The following is a 22,051-nucleotide window of genomic DNA, read 5'->3' as shown; positions in this document are numbered from 1 at the left end:
AATTTTCTTAAATTTACTGAGGCTTGATTTGTGACCCAAGCTGTGATCTATCCTGGAGAACGTTCCATGCACTTGAGAAGAAAGTGTAATCTGCTGTTTTTGGATGGAATGTCCTATAAATATCAGTTAAATCTATCTCGTCTATTGTGTCATTTAAAGCTTGTGTTTCCTTATTAATTTTCTGTTTGGATGATCTGTCCGTTGGTGTAAGTGAGGTGTTAAAGTCCCCCACTATGTTTGTGTTACTGTCGATTTCCTCTTTTATAGCTGTTAGCAGTTGCCTTATGTATTGAGGTGCTCTTGTGTTGGGTGCATATATATTTATAATTGTTATATCTTCTTCTTGGATCGATCCCTTGATCATTATGTAGTGTCCTTCCCTGTCTCTTGTAACATTCTTTATTTTAAAGTCTATTTTATCTAAGTATTGCTACTCCAGCTTTCTTTTGATTTCCATTTGCATGGAATATCTTTTTCCTTCCCCTCACTTTGAGTCTGTATGTGTCCCTAGGTCTGAAGTGGGTCTCTTGTAGAGAGCATATATGTGGATCTTGTTTTTGTATCTCTTCAGCAAGCCTGTGTCTTTTGGTTGGAGCATTTAATCCATTCACGTTTAAGGTAATTATCAATATGTATGTTCCTGTTACCATTTTCTTAATTGTTTTTGGTTTGTTTTTGTAGGTCCTTTTCTTCTCTTGTGTTTCCCATTTAGAGAAGTTCCTTTACCATTTGTTGTAGAGCTGGTTTGGTGGTGCTGAATTCTCTTAGCTTTTGCTTGTCTGTAAAGCTTTTGATTTCCCCATCAAATCTGAATGAGATCCTTGCTGGGTAGAGTTACCTTGGTTGTAGGTTCTTCTCTTTCATCACTTTAAATGTGTCATGCCACTCCCTTCTGGCCTGTAGAGTTTCTGCTGAGAAATCAGCTATTAACCTTATGGGAGTTCCCTTGTATGTTGTTTGTCCTTTTTCCCTTGCTGCTTTCAATAATTTTTCTTTGTCTTTAATTTTTGCCAATTTGATTACTATGTGTCTCTCAGCATGTTTCTCCTTGGATTTATCCTGTATGGGACTCTGCACTTCCTGGACTTGGGTGGCTATTTCCTTTCCCATGGTAGGGAAGTTTTCAACTATAATCTCTTCAAATATTTTCTCAGGTCCTTTCTCTCTTCTCCTTCTGGGACCCCTATAAAGCGAATGTTGTTGGATTTAATGCCGTTCCAGAGGTCTCTTAGGCTGTCTTCATTTCTTTTCATTCTTTTTTCTTTATTCTGTTCCGCAGCAGTGAATTCCACCATTCTGTCCTCCAGGTCACTTATCCGTTCTTCTGCCTCATTTATTCTGCTATTGATTCCTTCTAGTGTATTTTTCATTTCAGTTATTGTATTGTTCATCTCTGTTTCTTTGTTTTTTAATTCTTCTAGGTCTTTTTTAAACATTTCTTACATCTTCTCAATCTTTGCCTCCATTCTTTTTCCGAGGTCCTGGATCATCTTCACTATCATTATTCTGAATTCTTTTTCTGGAAGGTTGCTTATCTCTACTTCATTTAGTTGTTTTTCTGGGGTTTTATTTTGTTCCTTCATCTGGTACACAGCCCTCTGCCTTTTCATCTTGTCTATCTTTCTGTGAATGTGGTTTTTTTCCCACAGGCTGCAGGATTGTAGTTCTTCTTGCTTCTGCTGTCTGCCCTCTGGTGCATGAGGCTATCTAAGAGGCTTGTGCAAGTTTCCTGATGGGAGGGACTGGTGGTGGGTAGAGCTGGGTGTTGCTCTGGTGGGCAGAGCTCAGTAAAACTTTAATCTGCTTGTCTGCTGATGGGTGGGGCTGGGTTTCCTCCCTGTTGGTTGTTTGGCCTGAGGCGACCCAACACTGGAGTGTACCTGGGCTCTTTGGTGGAGCTGATGGTGGACTCTGGGAGGGCTCACACCAAGGAGTACTTCCCAGAACTTCTGTTGCCAGTGTCCTTGTCCCCACGGTGAAACAGAGCCACCCCCTGCCTCTGCGGGAGACCCTCCAACACTAGCAGGTAGGTCTGGCTCAGTCTCCTATGGGGTCACTGCTCCTTCCTCATGGGTCCCGATGTGCACACTACTTTGTGTGTGTCCTCCAAGAGTGGAGTCTCTCTTTCCCCCAGTCCTGTTGAAGTCCTGCAATCAAATCTCGCTAGCCTTCAAGTTCTGATTCTCTAGGAATTCCTCCTCCCATTGCCGGACCCCCAGGTGGGGAAGCCTGACGTGGGGCTCAGAACCTTCACTCCAGTGGGTGGACTTCTGTGGTATAAGTGTTCTCCAGTTTGTGAGTCACCCACCCAGCAGTTATGGGGTTTGATTTGATTGTGATTGCGCCCCTCCTCCTCGTGTCTCATCGTGGCTTCTCCTTTGTCTTTGCATGTGGGGTGTCTTTTTTGGTGAGTCCCAGTGTCTCCCTGTGGATGACTGTTGGGCAGTTAGTTGATTCTGGTGCAGAACGTCCTTGTACTCTGCCATCTTGAAGCAATCTCAGTTCCATTTTTTTTTTTTTTGTCAGTGCTTGTTCAGCAGCTGTGATTTTGGTGGGAATCCTAGGAGAGGCTGCAGCAGCAGCAACCAAGTTGAAGAGGCTGGAGAGCTTTATCCCCTTTTTGCCTCTAGTTTATCTAAAGTTTTCTCCAGCCCAGAAACTGATTTATGTCCTCACACTTGTAGGAGAGGAAATCAGACCTTTAACATTTGTGGCCAATGCAGAGCTCACCTTTTGGAAGGTTTGGACCCTTTCCTCCCAGGCCCGGGCAGCCCATCAGCCCCTTAGGGACAGCCAGTTGTGGAGGAGTTCCAACTCAGAGAAGAATGCACACTTTGAAAAATCCACCCCGTGTCTGCTGATTGGAGCATTTAGACCACTGACATTTAAAGTCATTAATGGTAAGTACACACCTATTGCTATTTGTATTCTGTTTCCCACTTCTTATAGTTCTTCTCTGTTTCTTGTTTCTCATGTTGTGGTTTGATTTGTCTTTGGTAGTATGCTTGGTTTCCTTTCTTTTTGGTTTTTGTGTGTCTGTGGTAGGTCTTTGATTTGTGGTTACCATGGGGCTCATATGTTGACCCATAATTATATGAACTTGCTTTAAACTGATAGTCATTTAAGTTGACATGTCCTAAAATATTTTTTTGTTTACTCCCCTCGTACAGTGTATATTTGATGTTATAGTTTACATCTGCATGTTCATCCCTTTACTGTTAGTTATAATTGCTTTTACAGTCTTGTTTTGTGTTTCAGTCTACATACTGGTTTCAGTGATCTTAAATCCTTAGTATATATTTGCCTTTCCTATTGGGCTTTTCCCTTTCCTACAGATTCCTGCTACTTCTCTGTTTCAAAAAGACCCTTCAACACTTCTAGAATAGTTTTAGTATTACTGAATTCTTTTGGGTTTTGACTGCCTGAGAAATTCTTTATCCTTCTGTCTCATGATGATCTTACTGGGTGCAGTATCTGAGGTGGCAGGGTTTTCCCTTTGAGAACTCTGTATATATGCTGCCCCCTTTAGGCCTGCAAACTTTCCACAGGGGAATCAGCTGATAGCGTTATGGGGATTCCCTTGTATATAACTCTGTTTTCCTGTTGTTGCCTTTAGAATCCTCTATAACTTTTGCTGTTTTAATCGTGGTATGTCTCAGTGTGACTCTCTTTGTGTTCATGTTGTTTGGGACCCTCTATGCTTCCTGTACTTGGGTATCTGTTTCCTTTTTTAGGTTTGGGAAGTTTTCAGCCATAATTTCTTCAAAATACATTTGATCCCCTTCCTTCTCCTTGTGGAGAATCCCTATTATGGAAATGCTGACACAATTTTATATTATCCCATAGATCCTGTATGTAGCTTTCTTTTTTTCATGTGTCTTTCTGTCTGCTGTTCTGATTGGGTGATTTCTATTCTATCTCTCAGTTCACTTATGTGTTGTTCTGTGTCATTCAGTCTGCTATTCATTGCTTCTAGAGTGCTTTTTAATCTCAGATTTAATTACCTGTTTTTTTTTAAATTATCTTTTTGATTAGGCTGTCTTTATAGCTTCTAGTTCCTTATTAAAATAATCTGTGCTTAGATCAATACTTAATTCAGTTAGCATTTTTAATTCATTGTCTGGTAGACTCATTACCTTTGTTTCATTATTTTTTCAGGGCTTTGCTCTCTTTCAGTTGAGAGTAGTTCCCCTGCCTTGTCATTTTTCTTAAATTTCTGTGTCTATGAATTTAGGTGAAACAGTTACCTGCTGTGATCTCGAAGGGAGTGGATGGCTCTGTTCCTTGAAGTGTTTTTTTTCCTTCTTTCTGCATTGGGGCCGTTGCTCCGAAGGAGGGGATTGCTGGAGCAAGTGGGGCTCATGTGCTCACAGAGGTCTGTGCTGGTGTCTGCCCTTCTGCTTGGATGCAGCCCAGTGTCGCGTCTTTCCCGTTGTGGCTGTCCGAGACCTAGTGCAAGGCTGTGGTGTGGAGTGGGTGGGTGAGCAGATTAGCTCAGCTGGGAGTGGGGGATCGTGGTGTGCTGTAGGGGTTCCAGCAGCCCCACTGTTGTTAGAGGGTCTGGGCTGCCTGTGTGGTGCACCGACAGTGGCTGCCACCACCCCCTCTGGACCTCACCTGGGGCCCCTAGGCCACCCCTGTGGCCCTCGATTGAGTCTCCTCCCAGGGCCTGGCTGCCCTAGAAACACTACTGAGGTGTGGCATGGAGTGCATGGCGTGTCTCCTCACTCGGACTGGGGAGCCTGGCGGACTGGGGAGCCTGGCAGGCTGGGAGCCACTAGGTCAGACCTCTCTCCAGCCTGTCCAGTGGTGAGCCAGCACCTATGCACTCCTCATGAACGGAGCCTAGGCTTCTCCAGCCTTCATACCTGTTGCAGCAGTTCTCCAACCAGCCAAGGGAGGCTTGTGTCCACTACACAGGGCCCCAGGGGCACAATCTCCCTCTTCTTAGTACCCTCCCAGGGGCAGGGGTCCTGAACCAATGCTTTTCTTCCTGTCCTTGCTGGTTACGTATCTTCCTGCAGCCTTGATTGTACAGCAGCTCTGCCAGTTTCCACGTAGTTCCCCTGAGAACTGCTCCACGTGTAGATGCATTTGATGTCTGTGGGAGGGGGTGAGCTCCACGCCCTCTGCTGCCACCTTGTTCTCCCTCCTCTGGGGGTCTCGACGGTGCTGTGACTTGGCCCTTCCTACCCAGCTTGTGCTTCCTTCTTTATCACTTGCAGATCTTTTCTGGTAGGTTCGAGTCTTTGTCAACAATAGATTCTTCGCACACTGTAATTCTGGTTTGCCCTTGAGTGCAGGCGAGCTCAGGGTCTCCCCTCTGCCATCTTGGGAACTCTCTCTCCTGCGTGTAACTTTTGACTCCCCTAAACTCAACTACTATTACTATTGACCAGAAGCCTTACCGGTAATGTAGTCAATGAACATGTTTTCTATGTGTGTATTCACTGCATTGTCACAGAGAAGTAAGCTAGAGAAAACGTTAACGTCATAAGGAATACTTATAATACTGCATTTATCAATGATGTACGTTTACGAGATGAGTCATCTGTCAGTATGTCAATATTATGATATAAAACACTGCAGAGGTTCCATATATTACTAACACTAGACATCAAAAACAATGAAAATTCATTTTTATTTACAGGAATAATGGTTCAGGCATTGATAACGAAGCAGCAGCAACATGATGTATGTAGTGTGGACAGGGAGTGTCACCTGCCATTCCAGTAAACAAAGATACTGGGCACAATCAAGCCACCAGCCGCTGCAGCTGCCCTGAGGGCATGCCCTGCGGGGATCCAGGAAACATTCTGTGCTCTGGGTACCAGCCCTAGATCGTTCGAGTGCACATCTAAAGAGTAGAGGCCGGATTCTTCATCTTCCCATACATACAAAAGCACTAAAATTATTAACCTGAACTGTCTGGGGCTTTGGTGTGTGTGATAAGCAGTAATCTTTGACTAAATTCTTGTCTACCAGCAAAAACTCGATGCATCTTGGCACCTCCCTTACCTCCTGAGAGGCTGTCTCCTGGGCTTAAAACTTTAACTTGCAGCTTTTGGGTTGTGTGTTTTCTTTCAGTCAGCGGCTTTGGTGACCTGAAGGGAACTTGGAGCAGGCTTCTCCTCTGCCTGAGCCCTGCAGGGACTGGCGGACTGGCCAGCAGAGGCCTCTTGTGCCCAGCTGTCTCCTTGGTGAGCCCCCCTGGTCTCAGATCTCCTGTTACTGGCTGATCCTATTGTATTGGGTGGTGGATAAATCCCTCACTGGAGGAGGAGGTTTTCCCTGAATTTAATTTCAAGAAGAAGTACCTGGGTTATCCCAGTTGAGAGATGTTGGGGAGATTTTACTCAGTTGAAAGACATTGAGTTTGGTTGGACTGGGAAATTAGGTGGGAGACTGACATGTCATTTTTCCTTTATTTGGCTACTTTAACAGATTATTGGAATAAAAATGAAGATGTCCCTTCTTTGGAGCTGAAAGCCCTTATGAGCCATCTCCTTCCTGACAGCACTGGCTTTCTCAGGCAACTGGGAAACTTGTGGGAGTGGTGGAGGTAAGTCCTCATACTGGGCTGCCATCTGTAGAGGGAAACCCACTCATCTCAGCTGGGGACACACATAAGAGCCGGCCACTCGGTGCTGCAAGCACCCACTGTGGTCTTAGGCTACAGAAAGTTGCACCTGTAAGAGCGCTGCAATGGCTCTGGGCTAAAATCCCGAGGAATCAGGCTCACAACCAGCACACTGGCCCACCACGGGATCATCAGTAATGATTCTTATCTCAACAGATCGACCTTGGAATGGGAAACAAAGCTTTCAAAACAAAAAGGACAGATTGCTAGCCTCCAACTAACACCCAGGCCAGGTTCGTGTACAATACGTATGGAATTTATACCTGCAGATACTCACTTGATTGGAGAAACCACACTAAAAAGGAGGAGATCACAACCTAAAATGGCCATATTTGGGTTCTTCTGACATTCCAAAATTTTCTTGTGTATGCAGCTAGCGAAAGCAGTTCATAAGATCAGATGGAGTGGAATGCTTATGGATATTTAGAAACTTCTAAAAGACAAAATGATAAGCTTTTGCAGGAAATCAACCAAAACTTACTTTATCAACATTTCTGAAAGCTGCCAGTATTACCCCTGCCTCTCCCTCTGCTCCCCCTCATTTCCTCTTTTATCTGAACCCCCTGACCCAGATGCTGTTCCCTTCTCTTTTCCATCACCTCTGCCCCTTGCTGCTTCCTCTCCCGCCAGCAAAGGAGGACATTAAATCAGAAGTACTTCTATCCCCCTTTAAGGAGAAACCTTTCACAGGAAGAGGGGAACTGTCCTCTGTGCTTACATACACACCCTAGACTCGAGCAAGACTTAGGGCTTTAGCTAAGGGGTTTCCTGACCCTAGTCACGGCCCATTGGGATATGCAGGGAATCTGAGTTAGCCATCCAAACCCGTGAGTCTGGGTTTGCAGATATGTATCCAGTAATACAGCTATTCCTTTCTGAAAGTAAAGCAAGGCAATGGATAGAGAAAGCAGAATGGAAACAGCCCTTAACAAACTTCGATTTTCAAGTTGAATGCAAGGAATTAGCTCATAAATTACTCATTTATCCCAGAGTTTTTCCCAAAAGCCATAGCCTAGACAAAAATTCAGCAGTGCAAACAAAAACAAGATAAAATCCTAGATTATGATGTGTGAGAACTTTTAAACAATATTCTGGCATAACATCTGAATTTTCTCTAACCACCAAAATGATCCTTTGCTTAAGTCCATTTCAGAAGGTATAAATGAGGAATTGGCTGCTGTAATTAAAAAACACAACTTAGGTTGGTCAGCGTTACATAGAAATGCCCTTACCACGCTGGCTGATGAGCTTTTCAAAATCATCAAAGGAGAGGATACGTCTGTAAAAATCGTGAACCTTTGGGACTTCCCTGATGGCATGGCAGTTAAGAATCTGCCTGCCGATGCAGGGGATACAGGTTCAAGCCCTGGTCCGGGAAGATCCCACGTGCTGTGGAGCAGCTACTGAGCCTGCGCTCTAGAGCCTGCAAGCCACAACTACTGAGCCCGCGTGCCACAACTACTGAAGCCCGTGCTCTGCAACGAGAAGCCACTGCAACGAGAAGCCTGCACACTGCAACTAGAGAAAGCCCACGCACTGACGCACTACAGTGAAGACCCAACACAGCTAAAGATAAATTTATGAAAAAAAAATCGTGAGCCTTCAACTGTGCCAATTAAGTAAGCAAGGTCAGGCTACAGTTAACAAACCCCCGTTCAATCCTCGACTGACAGAGGAACCTAGCATTTCCTTTTACTGTGTTTAAAAAAAAAAGAAGGAATGTAGAAAAATGAAAGATTTCAAGAACAGACCAGATTTCAGATCAGAATACCGAGTTAAACAAGAATAGGGCTCCTCTGAGGGAACAGTGGGAGTCTTTCTTCTGTAACACCCTGGGAGAAGTAGAGAGACAAGACAGAGAGAAACAAAGCCCTAATAGACACAGGGACCACCTTTTCCGTTTTAAACCAAAACCAGAGGCTCCCTCCCATGAAGTAATACTTCAGTGTAGGTGGTAGGGATTTCTACTGCACCTCTTAAGGCTCTTAAACCATTCTACTTAGGATAACTTAAAGGAAGGCACTCATCTTTTCTAGTAGAAAGCACCCCTATTCACCTGACAGGAAGATTTATTAGAAACTTACGAAGCCCATATTTCCTTACTCCTAAGGGGGAGATGTTTTTAGAGCTGATTTCCTTCATCATACAATGTTTGTGAGCCATGATCAAGGTGATGCTGACGAAGACTTGCTAGGCTTAGTACCTGAAGAGTTATTGACATATGGAAATACATTCCACACCGCCCGTTAAAAGGACCTGAGACGAGAAGAACTGCGTCAGTACCCAAATGGAGGCAGGAAGCCACGGAGGGAATAACACCTGACACCAGCTTACATTGAGAAAGGCTTCACGCCTTGCACCGGCCCTTGTAACACACTCATTCTGCCAGTTAGCAAACCTAATGGCAAGGGCTGGAGGTTTGTGTAGGGTTTGAGCTCTAGCAGTGCCATCATTACTCCTTGCCATTTGTGTAGTGCCAACCCCCATGCCTTTCCGTCCTGTGTTCTAAGAACAGTGACTTCTTTTCTGTGGCCTCTGCAGTGCACTGTTTAGCATCCCTGTGCATCCTGGTGGCCAGTACCCTTTGCCTTTACTTGGGATGAACGGCAGCATACATGGACTGTAACGCGGCAGGGCAATACTCACTTTCCCCAGGTATTAAAAACGTACCTAGATGATCTAGCTTTTCCTCATAAATCAGTTTTGATACAATGTGCAGGTGATTTGCTATTGTGTTCAAATTCTTTGATAAATAGGAAGACAGCCTGTACTTCAAAACTAGCTGAAAGGGACAAAGTGAGGAAAAGTTACAATTTTGTAAGGCTAATGTGAAATCTTTAGGACAAATGATATCTAAAGGACCTTTAATTGACGGTGAAAGACATTTTGGCTTTCCCTGCCCCTAGGACAAAAGGGCATTCGAGGGGTTTCTAGATCCTGCAGGCTATTGCAGGAACTGGATTACAAAGTTTTTATTTTAGTGGCCCAACCATTATGTAACTTGTTAAAACAAGGCCAAGCTGAACCTCTGGGAAATAAAACATTCTGAAGCCAGGGAGACACTGAAAAGAACCCAGCTTTTTATGATTTACCCCTTTTTCTCTTTGTACATGAAAACAAAGGTGCCACACGGAGTATTAACCCAGCAACACGGCGGTTACTACCCACCGATAGGATATACAGCCAGCAGCTAGCTGCAGTAGACAAGGGCTTCCCCCGCCCTTGTCCCGGGGCTGTCTCAGCAACAGCTGTGCTGCGTCCTGAGTCACTCTCACCGTCTTTGTGCCCCACGCCACGGAAGCTTTACTAAACTCTCATCACACACTTATTCAGGCCGATTAACTTCTAACGAGATTGTCTCGCTCTCACCAAATCTCTCCCCACAGGTGTGACAAACTTAATCCAGCTACCTTGCTCCCAGAAGACTCAGACGTTATCTTTTCTATCCCAGGACTGATTTTCAAGAAAGCCCAATGGATAATCCTGACTTTGTTACTCATGGGTGGTGTGTATCTGCGAGGACCTCATGGGAGGTGCCAGGCTGGCTATGCCATTGTTCCTCCAGTGTCTGTCCTAGAAAATGGTCCCTTGTCTCATGTCTCTTCTGTCCAACAGGCTGAACTAATAGCACCGAGAGCCTGCCCGTTGGCAAAAGGAAAGCCCGCGAATACCTACACAGACGGCCGCCATGCTTCTGGGGGGGGACCATGACTTGGGTATGCTTTGGCAACAGGATTTCTAACATCCCGAGGACAGCCTATTAAAAATGGTAAACATGTAGCAGGCTTGTTGGATGCCATTCTGCTGCCAGGTGCACTTGCCATTAAGGTATCATTCAAAGGCTGACACTGCTGAAGCAAAAGGAAACTCTTTAGCTGATCACGTTGCCAAGACTGAGGCTCTGCAAAACGAAAACAAGCAACTAACCACTGCCTTTCCCTTTCAGCCTCCCAGCAACCTTACTGACATGGTCCAGTTTCAAGGAACGGCACCAGAAAACAGACACCTGGACACACAAGGGAGGCAGCCTGAACTCACACGAAGGCTGTGGATACACGCAGACGGGGGGCCTATCCTTCCCTTTGAAGCTCAGTATCCTATTTTGCAATATATTCACGAGTTAACACACTGGAACCCAGGTGGACGGTATTGTGGGGTAAAAAACTGTTGGAAGGCTTTTGTGAGAGCTCGGGAATTACTCAAGATGTACCACTTGTCCAAAATATAAGCCAGGGAAGCCGTTACATAGTTCTCAAGGGAATTTGCCACGACCTGCAGGTCCCGTTGCGACTTGGCAGACTGATTTTATACGATGCCCCCCTCTCAAGGTCAACGCCCCCCTCTCAAGGTTAGCAGTATGTTCTTGTTATGATTTGTATGTTTTCACACTGGGTTGAGGCATCCCATGCTGAAGGGCCACAGCCCAATCTGTAGGACATTTTATTTTACCAAGAGTGATGCCCATTTCGGGAGTCCCCTCAGAACCACATAGTGACAGAGGAACTCATTTTACTGGACAAATTGTTAAGATTTGGCCAATTATGCAGCATTTCCATTATGCTTATCACCACCAGTCCTCTGGGTTAGTAGAAAGAACAAATGGAACAATTAAAACCCAACTGGCTAAGATGAGGAATGCTTATTCCTTACCTGGCCTGAGGCCCTTCCATTGGTTCTCCTCAACCTCAGATCCACCTGTTTTGGAAAACATTTGTTTCCTTTTGAGATTATCAGGGGGAGACCAGTGAGACTGGATGAGGGATTATATGAACCTATAGTAATGAAAAGGGATAGGTTACGTTATTGCAAGGGTTTGATTGAATTAACAGGACATTATAAGTGTTAATGCATAAGTTAATGCATTAACACTTAATGCATATACGTGTTAATGTATAAGTTAAAGCATAACTTATCACAGTACGCTTTCTTTAAATGATGATCAGATGCCCTATGACCTACAACCAGGAGACTCTGTATACTGGAAAAGGCATCATTTAAAGGACTCTCTCCAACCTTGATGGAAAGTCCCTATCAGGTTCTTTTAAGTAGCTCATGCACAGCAAAATCGAAGGTAACTGACTCTTGGATTCATATTTCCCACCTAAAGAGGCACTGGTCTGGTCTATAGAGAGGACTGCTGACCTCAAACTCACCTTAAAGCGATGCACCTTAAAGCGATGCTCTGATAGGAAAGAAACACCAACGCCAGGACGAGAAGTTGACGACATCAGGAGACAGCTATCCCAAGGTGCTGGACCTGACCGTATGATTATTTATAACATTTTTTGATTTCTTGGACGTTATGCACATGAATCAAATGTTTTTCTGTCATGGGTACGATCCTATGCAGATTTTAGAAGTCATTGCAATTGTTGGGTTTGTGGTCAGTTACCTACATCCACTACTTCTGGTTAGTGGGTTTCTCCTCTCCAAGGCTCTGATTGGATGGCCTGTAGAAAATTTTAGAAAAAAGTAGTTCTGTCTGAGCTGCAACTGATGCTCCTATGGGAACCCCTCACTTGGCCAGTCAAACATTCTTGCTTTGACTTTGGCCATAAATGAGTTTTCCCTTAAAGTTACTCAAGCTCAGTCAGAGCAACAAGCTAAATTTCAGTCAAAAATGATAACTTCCTGACTATTAGGAGGGACCCCCCCCTCAGTTATGGGATAGGTTTATATGGCTAATACCAGGCTGTGGTCCCTTAAGGCGCCCCCCTATGTTGGGAACAATTAAATCACACTAAAGATATTCAGCCTAATAACACCAGAAAATTAGGCTGGGTGCCTTAATGAAAAATGTCAGTGTATCATCATTTCCCTTAAAGATAGTGATTGATATGGAACAGACTGGGTCAGGCACCCAGGAGTATGCTGGGTTGCACCTAATGGAACTCAGTGGTTTTTTGGCACCAATCTACATCCCTGGCTTCTTCCAGGATGGATGGGAAGATGTACTTTAGGATTCCCTAGGGCTCAAGGCCACTTGTGTGCTAATTTAGAGACGACTCCAGCAAATTTACCAAGAGATCTGTATTCCCCTGGTATGATCATGTAGCATCTATTTTTATGCTATTAGTAGGATTGGAAGATGTACCTCCCCATATCAAAGTAGGATTGGAAGATGTACCTCCCCATATCAAAGCCTTAACAGAATTCACCCAAAAGCCCCTAAATGATTAATCATTGAGGCCGCCTCTATGATGAGAAAAGTGGTATTACAGAATCACATGGCCCTTAATAGCCTTACAGCATCTCAAGGAGGCACCTGTGCTATAATTCAAACCGAATGCTGTGTTTTCATACCAGACAAATCCTCTACTAGGATGCATTTAATGACCACATGAAAAACCAGATTTCTGCCTTAAGTGATTCACTTCCTAGTCTTGGTGATGGTTGTAGGGAGCTGGTTTGGTTGTGGAACCTCATGGCTTAATTCCCTGCTTATGACTTTATTAATGTTACTACCTGTATGATATCCTGTCTGTTTTATAAGATCGTTGTCTCTTGTATTACCCAATGTGTAACCAGGCCTTTGACAAAATTAATGAGGGCTAAAATCTTGAGGCAGTCAGTCACATATATGACTCTATACTGAATAACTGGAATGGTGCAACTCTAGATATGAGAAGAAACAAGGAAAAACACTTCCCGGATCATAACAGATTAGTTAAGACAGGTGATCCAGAGAATTTTAGTCAACAGGGCCTAATCCAAAAATACTACATTGGCCTATCAAGTCCTCATCTGACCTACGAAATGAGAATTCCCAGCACCGTGGGACAAACTGGCCATGAATGGAGGGTAACAGGCCACCTTCTGTGCTCTGGATACTGGCCTCAGTTAAGATGCACACCTGAAGGATATTTTCACTGAGCCCAGACTTGCATCTTCTCATGCATAGAAAAGCACTAAAAGCATTAACCTGAGATGCCTGTTTTTGTGGTTAGCAGGAATCTTTGTTCAGCATTTCCTATTTCAAGCAAAAAACTCCTACGTACCCTGGCTCCTCCGTAGCCTCTCAGGCCTGACAGACTACATAGTCTTCAGTAAGGGCCCCACAAACTGAAGGTTGTGCGTTTTTCTTCAGTCAGCAGCAGCCTGGTGCGGTTGACACGAGTGCTTCACAGTGGCCTAGCCTATACGGTAATGAATGACTTGGTATGTTTTTTATGGCTTATAACATAAGTCGTATTCATAACACGGTATTGGAAACATTGTTACATAAAAAGACATTTATCTGTGATAGGCTAATCTACCGTCTGTCCAACTACGAGAGAGGCAAAGATCTAAAACAGTAAGAGCACTAACACATTCTTAATTTTATATCAAATACCACTCACCTTATGCCTGTGTACGGATAGACTAGTACCTACATGTATTTCATGCATTCATGACATACCTGACTCTCTCTCGTTTCAATATTTCTAGGCTGTGTGGTTTGAGTTTTTTCAAATTGTTGCGACTCTCCAAAAAATTTCGAATATATTTATTGAATAAAATCCACCTTTGAGTGGACCCATGCAATTCAAGGTTCGCCTGTATAAGGGGCTGCAGAGAGGAGAGCGTTTCTACAAACTGGCTCTGTCCCACCTGCCTGACAGGTGAGAAAAGACATGGCTACCTCGCGAGCTCTCCCAGCCCATTGTTAGCGAACCAAACTGGGGTGCAAGGCCAGGTTGTGGTGAAGGAAAGTGCAGCGTTTGTAAGGCATCCAACCTGGGGCCAAACAAGGAGGACGGGCAGCTTGTGCTCAAAAGACCTGAACCCCCTGCGCCACCACCCCATCTTTTAGGGGAGGGTTTGTAAAGACAGTGTGCAGGAGAGGGTTGCAGGGTGTGTTGCCCTCAGTGTTCAGGATAGAAAAAAGATTCTCTAGTGAACTTGTCACGTATGAATTTGTATCAATTCCCTTCAGCTTCACTGTGCCTGACCAACTTTAATTAGGAGTCTGGGATTAACATACCCATACTATGGTATATAAAATAAACAAGGACCTACTGTATAGCCCAGGGAACTATACTCAATATCTTGTAAGAGCCTATAAGGGAAAAGAATCTGAAAAAGAAGAGATATATATATGTATACATAACTGAATCACTCTGCTGTACTCTTGAAACAACACTGTAAATAAACTATACTTCAATAAAAAATATCATTGATGCTTAATTAAAAAGTAGTACCTCGTAAGAGTCCTTCCATCTAGGTTGGAGACAGTCCTTTCAATGATGCCTTTTCCAGTATGTATGATCTTTAGCCAAAGAGAGACTGCTGTGATAAGCTTCAGAAACAAACTTGAGTGTCCTTTAATAATTCAATTAAACAATTATGTAACATAGCTGGGATAGTTAAGGAGTTTGGGATTAACATGTACACACTACTATATATAAAATAGATAACCAACAAGGACCTACTGCATAGCACAGGGAACTCTGCTCAGTATTATGTAACAACCTAAATGGGAAAAGAATTTAAATGAGAATAGATACATGTATAACTGTAATCACTTTGCTGTACACCTGAGACTAACAACCTTGTTAATCAACTATATACTCCAATATAAAATAAAAAAATTATGTAACATAATGAGCTACCTGGGAGGTGAGTCTTAGTAAATAGACCTCAATTAACAAAACTAGAATTATGATATATTATCAACCACCAGATTTTTCAGAATTCCATATAATTTCTAGAATATATTAATAACATTTACCCATACAGTATAACCTAAGGAGGCTTAACACTCATTTGAGAATGCTTCCCATGTAATTAAACATACCGAGCAATCTTAGTTTAGTCTCTCTCAGATGCTTTGGGGTTCCGGGTTCCTTTTTTTTAACCTGTCACACCTTTTTTTCCATATTAGCTTGTCCCTTATTTTCTTTCCTATTTAGAAATAACCAGCTTTAGGACCAAATTACTTTTCCCCTTAACAAAATGCATTTTCACTCCTCTTACCTTCTTTTAATGAAAACAAACATCCTACTTTTCTTATATACTGAAATGTTTCCCTTATTTTAGTAGCTTTACATATATTACAACTTTTAACCGTTAGAAACTGTAATCTCTGGCAAAAACAAAGAAGCAGTTGTGATCATACCACCGTTTCCTGATTGGAAAACTTATGAATATATTTTACAACCTCCAGAAACATACATCTTCTCATAGCATAATTTCTTTCCTCAATGTGGTATAAGACGTGTGTCTAAAAAACCCAAACCCAAACGTGTTTAGGTTTTCTCTCATAAGACAAAAGTGGGTAAACTTAGACTCATTTAGCAATTAATTTAGCAAAACTCTAAAGTTTCAAATTGCCAAAATCTAGAGAGACTATTTTTAAGTAGATTTTCTAAAACATAGTTATTCCCAAAGTTCAACTCCCAGAACTCTTCTTATTTACATTTAACTTACTTAAAAGTTCCATTGTATCAAGTTATTTTCCTTGTGACGATTCTGTAACAGGATTAATAAGATCTTACTAACTTTCCTAAATACAATAAAAATTATAGTTCATGCCTCTGAAGGCACCTCTGTCTTCGGGCATCAACAAGCTTAAACTTTAACACCAGATATTTAATACTGAATATTTCCCAGATCATGTGAACCTGAAATTCATTTGGGTTAGTTACTTTTATATTTCTGAGAATTTAGATAAGCATTTAATTTCCTTTAAGCCAATTACATAGAGCTCATTTACAAATTAATTTTGATAGCATCTGGAGGTAAAGACATATCTCTGTAACATACACAGACACCCATATAGACACAGATCTCAGTTTTCCTGCTTGAGTTAAAACTCTCCTTCCCTTTTTTCGCTTCAGTCTCAGGAACTGGAGATTGTCAGAACGTGTGTATCTCAAAGGCGCAGGGAGAGTAAAGCAAGTTCCTCTTAGGAAGCCAGCTTCCTCTCACCGCATATGCAGCAACCAGTCTTTTAGAACACCAAGGGAGCCCCATTTTGGCCATTTTCAAGGTGAGAGTTCCTTCAGTACCCAAATAGCCAATTCAGTTTAAATAACACAATAGCGCATACCATTCACTCACATTCACACAGCTCACTTCCGGACAAACTTGTAGGTGGCTCTAAATCAGGCTGAAGAGCAAATTAAGCGGTTTCTACGAGTGTCTACACCACGTTCAGGTTACCAGGGCCCTGTAACGAGGGTCAATACCAGGACGGTCTCTGAGAACAATTAATCCTTTCAGTTTCCCTCCTACCGGTGGGGTCTCCCCCAAAACCAGGACCCCCCTAACAAGGTTCAAAACCAGGAAGAGAAAACAGGGTTTGGACTCATGCACCAAGACACAAACACATACCTACCCAAGATAAGAGCCAAACCCATTCCAAAAGGCTCACTTTGATTCAATAGCATAAAGGCTAAAGAATTTCATACCATTTACCTTCCCCAGTTTTAGATGAAATATCGTGGTGTGATTTAGAGAGCTACTGGGGCCATTTCTCCCTGGACCCCAAGAAACACTGGGGCTAAGCAGTGTTACAATAAAATAACATTTTCTTCCTTTACATAGGAGCCCAGCTGAAAATGTCCCCGTTTTGTAAAATACACCCTAGGGGACTCCAAGATGGAATAGAGCTCTGATTTCACATTCTTTCACACAGCCAGTGTCACCAGAACCAGACTAGTGTCCAGGGCTTCTCAGGGTCACAGTTCCCTAGCACAAGAATGGAAAGTTTCCTACCTGCTGTTCCAACCGGCGTGCAGATGAGCCGTGGTCTGATAGGGGGCGACTGTAGGCAGTGCCGGGAGACCGAGACACTCCTTGACCCAGAAGGGAAAACCTAGTTAAAGTGGTGCTCTGCTCAAAACCAGATGACTAAGTCCTATGCCTCCCCTCTCGCCAAAAGAAAAATCCCAACCGAGGCACCCAGTAGGGAAGAACACCTGGGGTTGACACACAGGTTCCACCACTTACCAGATGTCTCAGACCAGGACCACAGCCTTGCTTCCTTCATCAGGGAATCGAAAGCACCGTGGCCCAGCGATGTCCAGTCAGCGGCAGGCACTGGGGGCTGTGCCTGAGACAAAAGCGCCCGGGCAGCTGCTGGACAGAAGGAAACACAATAAATTCCAAAGTAACAAAGTGGTCATGTTCTTTCTAGAACAGGACAATACATTTCCAAACAAATACCAAAACGATAGACTTTTTTTTCTAAATACCACATTTTTGGAAAGAAAATAACATTACTAGATAACGCTTGCATTTAAAAGTAAATCAGAAGGGGGTTAAGAAATATTTAGAACTGAATGAAAATGAAAACAAAAATGTCAGAATTTGTGGGACAAAGTTAAAGCAATACTTAAAGGAAAACAATATTCAATATAAAAATTTACAAAGAGGAAAACTAAATAAAGTAACAAGAAGGAAGGACATAAATATAAGGACAAATAAATAGCTTATTGGAAAAAAAAAAGAATAACCAAAAACCCCTACTGCTTGGAAAGATGAATGATATAAACAAATCTTGAGGAGATACAAATAAACTATAGAACCAACCAAAACAACTAGACATTAAGAGGTTTGCCAAAATAAAGTATATTTTTAAAAAGCATGCATTAATAATTATGAAGTGTAGATGAAAGACATTTTTTGAAAATATAAACGGTGAAATTGCAACAAGAGCAAAGTGGAAACTTCAATCAATACACGTTATAGAAACTGGAGGACAATCAACGCTCTCACGTCACACGATACGGAATAACCTGGACTGACGGGCGAAGGATGAAGAACGTGATTCCCAGAGCAGCCCCTGAAAGCTGAGCGCACAGTTAAAAAGGAGAAATTACAATGGAGCATGAGAACAACGGACCGACTCAGAAGAGGCATGGGCACGATGAACAAGAGCAGATCAGGCCTGCGTCCACCCAGATGAGTAGTTACATTAGATGCATCAGACTAAACAGAACCGCGGCTGTTGGGCTGGAGCACGCGCTCTCACGAGACCCTCCCCCGCGTGACCTGCAGAGGCGCAGAGAGCCTGGAGGTGACGGCTGGGGAGACACCGACTCCGAGGTGCTCGACGGGCAACCGGGCTTCAAGAGGCACAGAATCATCAGGAAGAAGAGGGACCCCCCACACCGCAAACAGATCAATGGGAACAGGGAGCCCTCACGATGAGCCTGCACCGGCGACACAGCTGGCAAGCACGAGTAGCCACACGGTCGGAAGAGACGGGAGGGGCGGTGCCGGGACCCCAGCGTCTGCTCGGGCCCGGCAGGGCAGGGGGCCGAGCCACGCAGACCTGAGCCCCCTGGTGTCAGCCGGGAGAAGAAGATCCGCGGAGGCCTGGACCCAGCGCTTCCACTCCTGCGATGACCCCGAAGCTCCGGCCCACAGCAGGTGGGGCACACGGGTGTCCCCTGCAGCACGGCTGTGACCCTGCGGAGCCGGAGCCCGTCCGGGTGGGCAGCGCTGAAGGCCTGGATCGGAGCGACACGGGTCCCCGGCTGGACCTGGAAAGGACAGAGAGAACGTCTGTCTCCACACAAAAAAGTACTGAGTGGGTGAACAACCAACATCCGTGCCCAATGCCATTTGTACAAAATGACAACAATACGTGTTTTTAAAGGAACATGTTCACATAAAACTTGCAGCCAACAAGTACAGTCGGCGCCCTGACCGTGTCCCCTGGCCAGCTGGTCCCTCTGTCTGCAGAGTGGCTGCACCCAGGGCAGGCAGGGAAATGCCGGCACTGACGCCCAGAAGCAGCCCCACCCACTACTGCAGAGCCGGGCCTCAGGGCTGTCCGTGCTTCCCGGGCCAGGATCCATCCGGCTGCCAGCGGTGGACTGAGAGCTGGCCTCCTCTCCCCCTTTCCTGCTCCAGCCGCCTCCCTCCAGCACCGAGTGTGCTACCCGCCCTCGTCTCAGTGTCTGCTGGGAAGCGATCCGACGCGGGACAGCAGCGCAGGGCGAGCCCCACAGAGGACTGGGGGACGGAGTGGGGACAGGGAAGAAAGTCACAATCCTTAAGGGAAAAGGGCCCTGCCGCTGACCAGTGGTGCCGGACCTAAGGAGGGTGATGGGCCCAGTGTCCTCACCTGAGGCCTGACAACAAAGGCTCTGCCTGCCCTGATCTCAGGAAGTGGCCGAGGAGGACAGTGGTTCCTACTTGAACTTCTTAAGGGTAAACAATTCTTTTATAGACCAAGTATACTAAGTATACTAAAGCTTTCTCCTCACAGCCCAAGAGCCTGTGTGATTCGTACACTGAAACTAACTGGGCTCAAATTCGTGTCCGTGAGTTTCAGAGTTTGTTAACTGGCCTATAACATTTCCACTGACAAAACAGTAAGTGATTTTTATTTTCATCTTCTGCTTAAGAGGCCCAGTCAGGTGACTGTTCGGCCTGAATGTTAAAAGCTACGAGTTTATTATTTGCAGGATTGTAAATGACACCCAAGATACTGAAAGTAATTGTCAACTGATGTATTAAAACTGAGTTTCATTTCCCGGACTGTGCGTTCTAAGCATGATTTCATTTATTAGAACACCTTACTACACTAGCACTAAGACAGACAGGAGAAAGATTATCTCTCACTACATAGTTACATGCACAGAATCAGTTATCTCAAAACTCTCTTTTAAATTCTGAAATCTGAATTTTCTATTTTGAGTCTCTTAAGAAACCTATTGAGGGGCTTCCCTGGTGGCACAGTGGTTGTGAATCTGCCTGCCAATCAATGCAGGGGACACGGGTTTGATCCCTGGTCCAGGAAGATCCCACATGCTGCGAAGCAACTAAGCCCGTGCGCCACACCTACTGAGCCTGCGCTCTAGAGCCAGTGAGCCACAACTACTGAGCCTGTGTGCCTAGAGCCCGTGCTCCACAATGAGAGAAGCCACCGCAAGGAGAAGCCCGCGCACTGCAACGAAGAGTAGCTCCCGCTGGCCACAGCTGGAGGAAGCCCACGTGCAGCAATGAAGACCCAACACAGCCAAAAGTAAATAAATAAAATAAATTATTTTTTTTTAAAAAAGAAACTTACTGAGACCTCTATGCAAACAAAATTGAAAATGTAGATGGAATAGATAATTTCCTAGGAAAAAATTTTACTGAATTCAACCCCAGTTGTGACAAAGCATAAAGGGGCTGGTTTACACAGAAGAAATACAGAAATTCATCAGGGAACTACCCCACAAAAAAAGGACCAAGCCCAGGCAGTTTCAAAATAGAGAGTTCCACCAAACTTTTACAGTTCAGATAGCTCCAATATGAAATTATTGCAGAGAACAGATTTCAATTTTCTTTTATCAAGCAAGCATAACATACCTAAAACTGATTGAGAGCCCTCACACACAAAAGAAAATTTTAGACCAATATCATTTATGAACTTGTAAAATTCAAATAAAATACTATGTAAAGTTTCAAACAAAATATTAGCAAGTAAAGCAGACTCTCATACCACATTAAGAAAGCAAAAGTCGGACTTCCTTGGTGGTGCAGTGGTTAAGAATCTGCCTGCCAATGCAGGGGACACAGGTTCAAGCCCTGGTCCAGGAAGATCCCACATGCCGCGGAGCAACTAAGCCCGTGCGCCACGACTGCTGAGCCTGCGCTCTAGAGCCCGCAAACTTCAACTACTGAAGCCCGTGCGCCTAGAGCCCGTGCTCCGCAACAAGAGAAGCCACCGCAATGAGAAGCCCGTGCACCGCAATGAAGAGTAGCCCCCGCTCGCCACAACTAGAGAAAGCCCATGTGCAGCAATGAAGACCCAGCACAGCCAAAAATAAACTTTAAAAAAAAAGCAGAAGTTAACAACCAAGTGAGATTTGTGCAGGAACACAGGGTGGTTTGATACGGGAAATCTATCAATACCATCTTAATAGGTCTGAGATGAAAAGCTGCATGATTACCTCCAAGATGCTGGAAAAAAATTTTAACAAAATTCAACACCCATTCTTAACAGAAGCACTTCAGATAATCTGAACAGATGGATACTTCTTATCACGAAAATACCCTAAAGGCACAGGTTCCCAGAAGGGGATACCGAGGAGTCTGCAAGGACTTTACTATCTCTGCTGTTTAACACCCTGTTGGGTATTCGCCAATATAACTAGACAAGAAAAAACAAAGATGGGCCTAACAACTGGAAAAGCAGTACAAGCATCTCTATACACAGGATGGTATTATGCTTGGAAAATCTAGATAACCAATGACATAACTAACTCAAAAAAAAAATTCAAGTTAGCAGGATATAAATTGACATGCAAAAAGCAGTAACCTTCATGTACAAAAGTTATAAGCAAATACAACGGGAGAGAAGAGCCCTTTAAAGACAGCGAGAAAAGCAACGAGCAGCTCAGGAGCACACCAGCCAAGAAGTGTGCAAAACCTGCACTAGGAGAACCTGAAACATCCCGGACACACAGAAGCGGACACGTCAGACTGAAG

General features: G+C 44.1%; 1 protein-coding gene across 42 annotated transcripts in view; it reads right to left on the bottom strand.

Annotated features, from left to right (window-relative positions):
- CLN8 (CLN8 transmembrane ER and ERGIC protein) overlaps positions 1-22,051 on the bottom strand; it is a 45,416-nt gene that overhangs the window by 4,807 nt on the left and 18,558 nt on the right. For 4 of the 42 annotated variants that reach the window (XM_029226427.1, XM_029226423.1, XM_029226426.1 and 1 more), the window contains one exon: positions 18,144-19,110. In XM_029226427.1, coding sequence (XP_029082260.1) covers positions 18,915-19,110 — 196 coding nt within the window. In that variant the 3' untranslated portion in view covers positions 18,144-18,914. Of the gene's footprint in view, positions 1-2,918; positions 9,423-11,290; positions 11,413-11,793; positions 15,524-16,670; positions 16,791-17,338; positions 17,439-17,572; positions 17,702-18,142; positions 19,111-22,051 lie in introns of those variants that run through there. The other 38 variants (XM_029226428.1, XM_029226429.1, XR_003794189.1 and 35 more) reach the window with 37 other exon arrangements.

This window comes from Monodon monoceros, unplaced genomic scaffold (genome assembly GCF_005190385.1).
Source record: "Monodon monoceros isolate NGI ecotype Baffin Bay Population unplaced genomic scaffold, NGI_Narwhal_1 Super_Scaffold_17, whole genome shotgun sequence".
In the NCBI taxonomy this organism is placed as follows: Eukaryota; Metazoa; Chordata; class Mammalia; order Artiodactyla; family Monodontidae; genus Monodon; species Monodon monoceros.
Note: the sequence above shows the minus strand (reverse complement) of the source record. Positions and strands in the feature narration are given on the sequence as shown.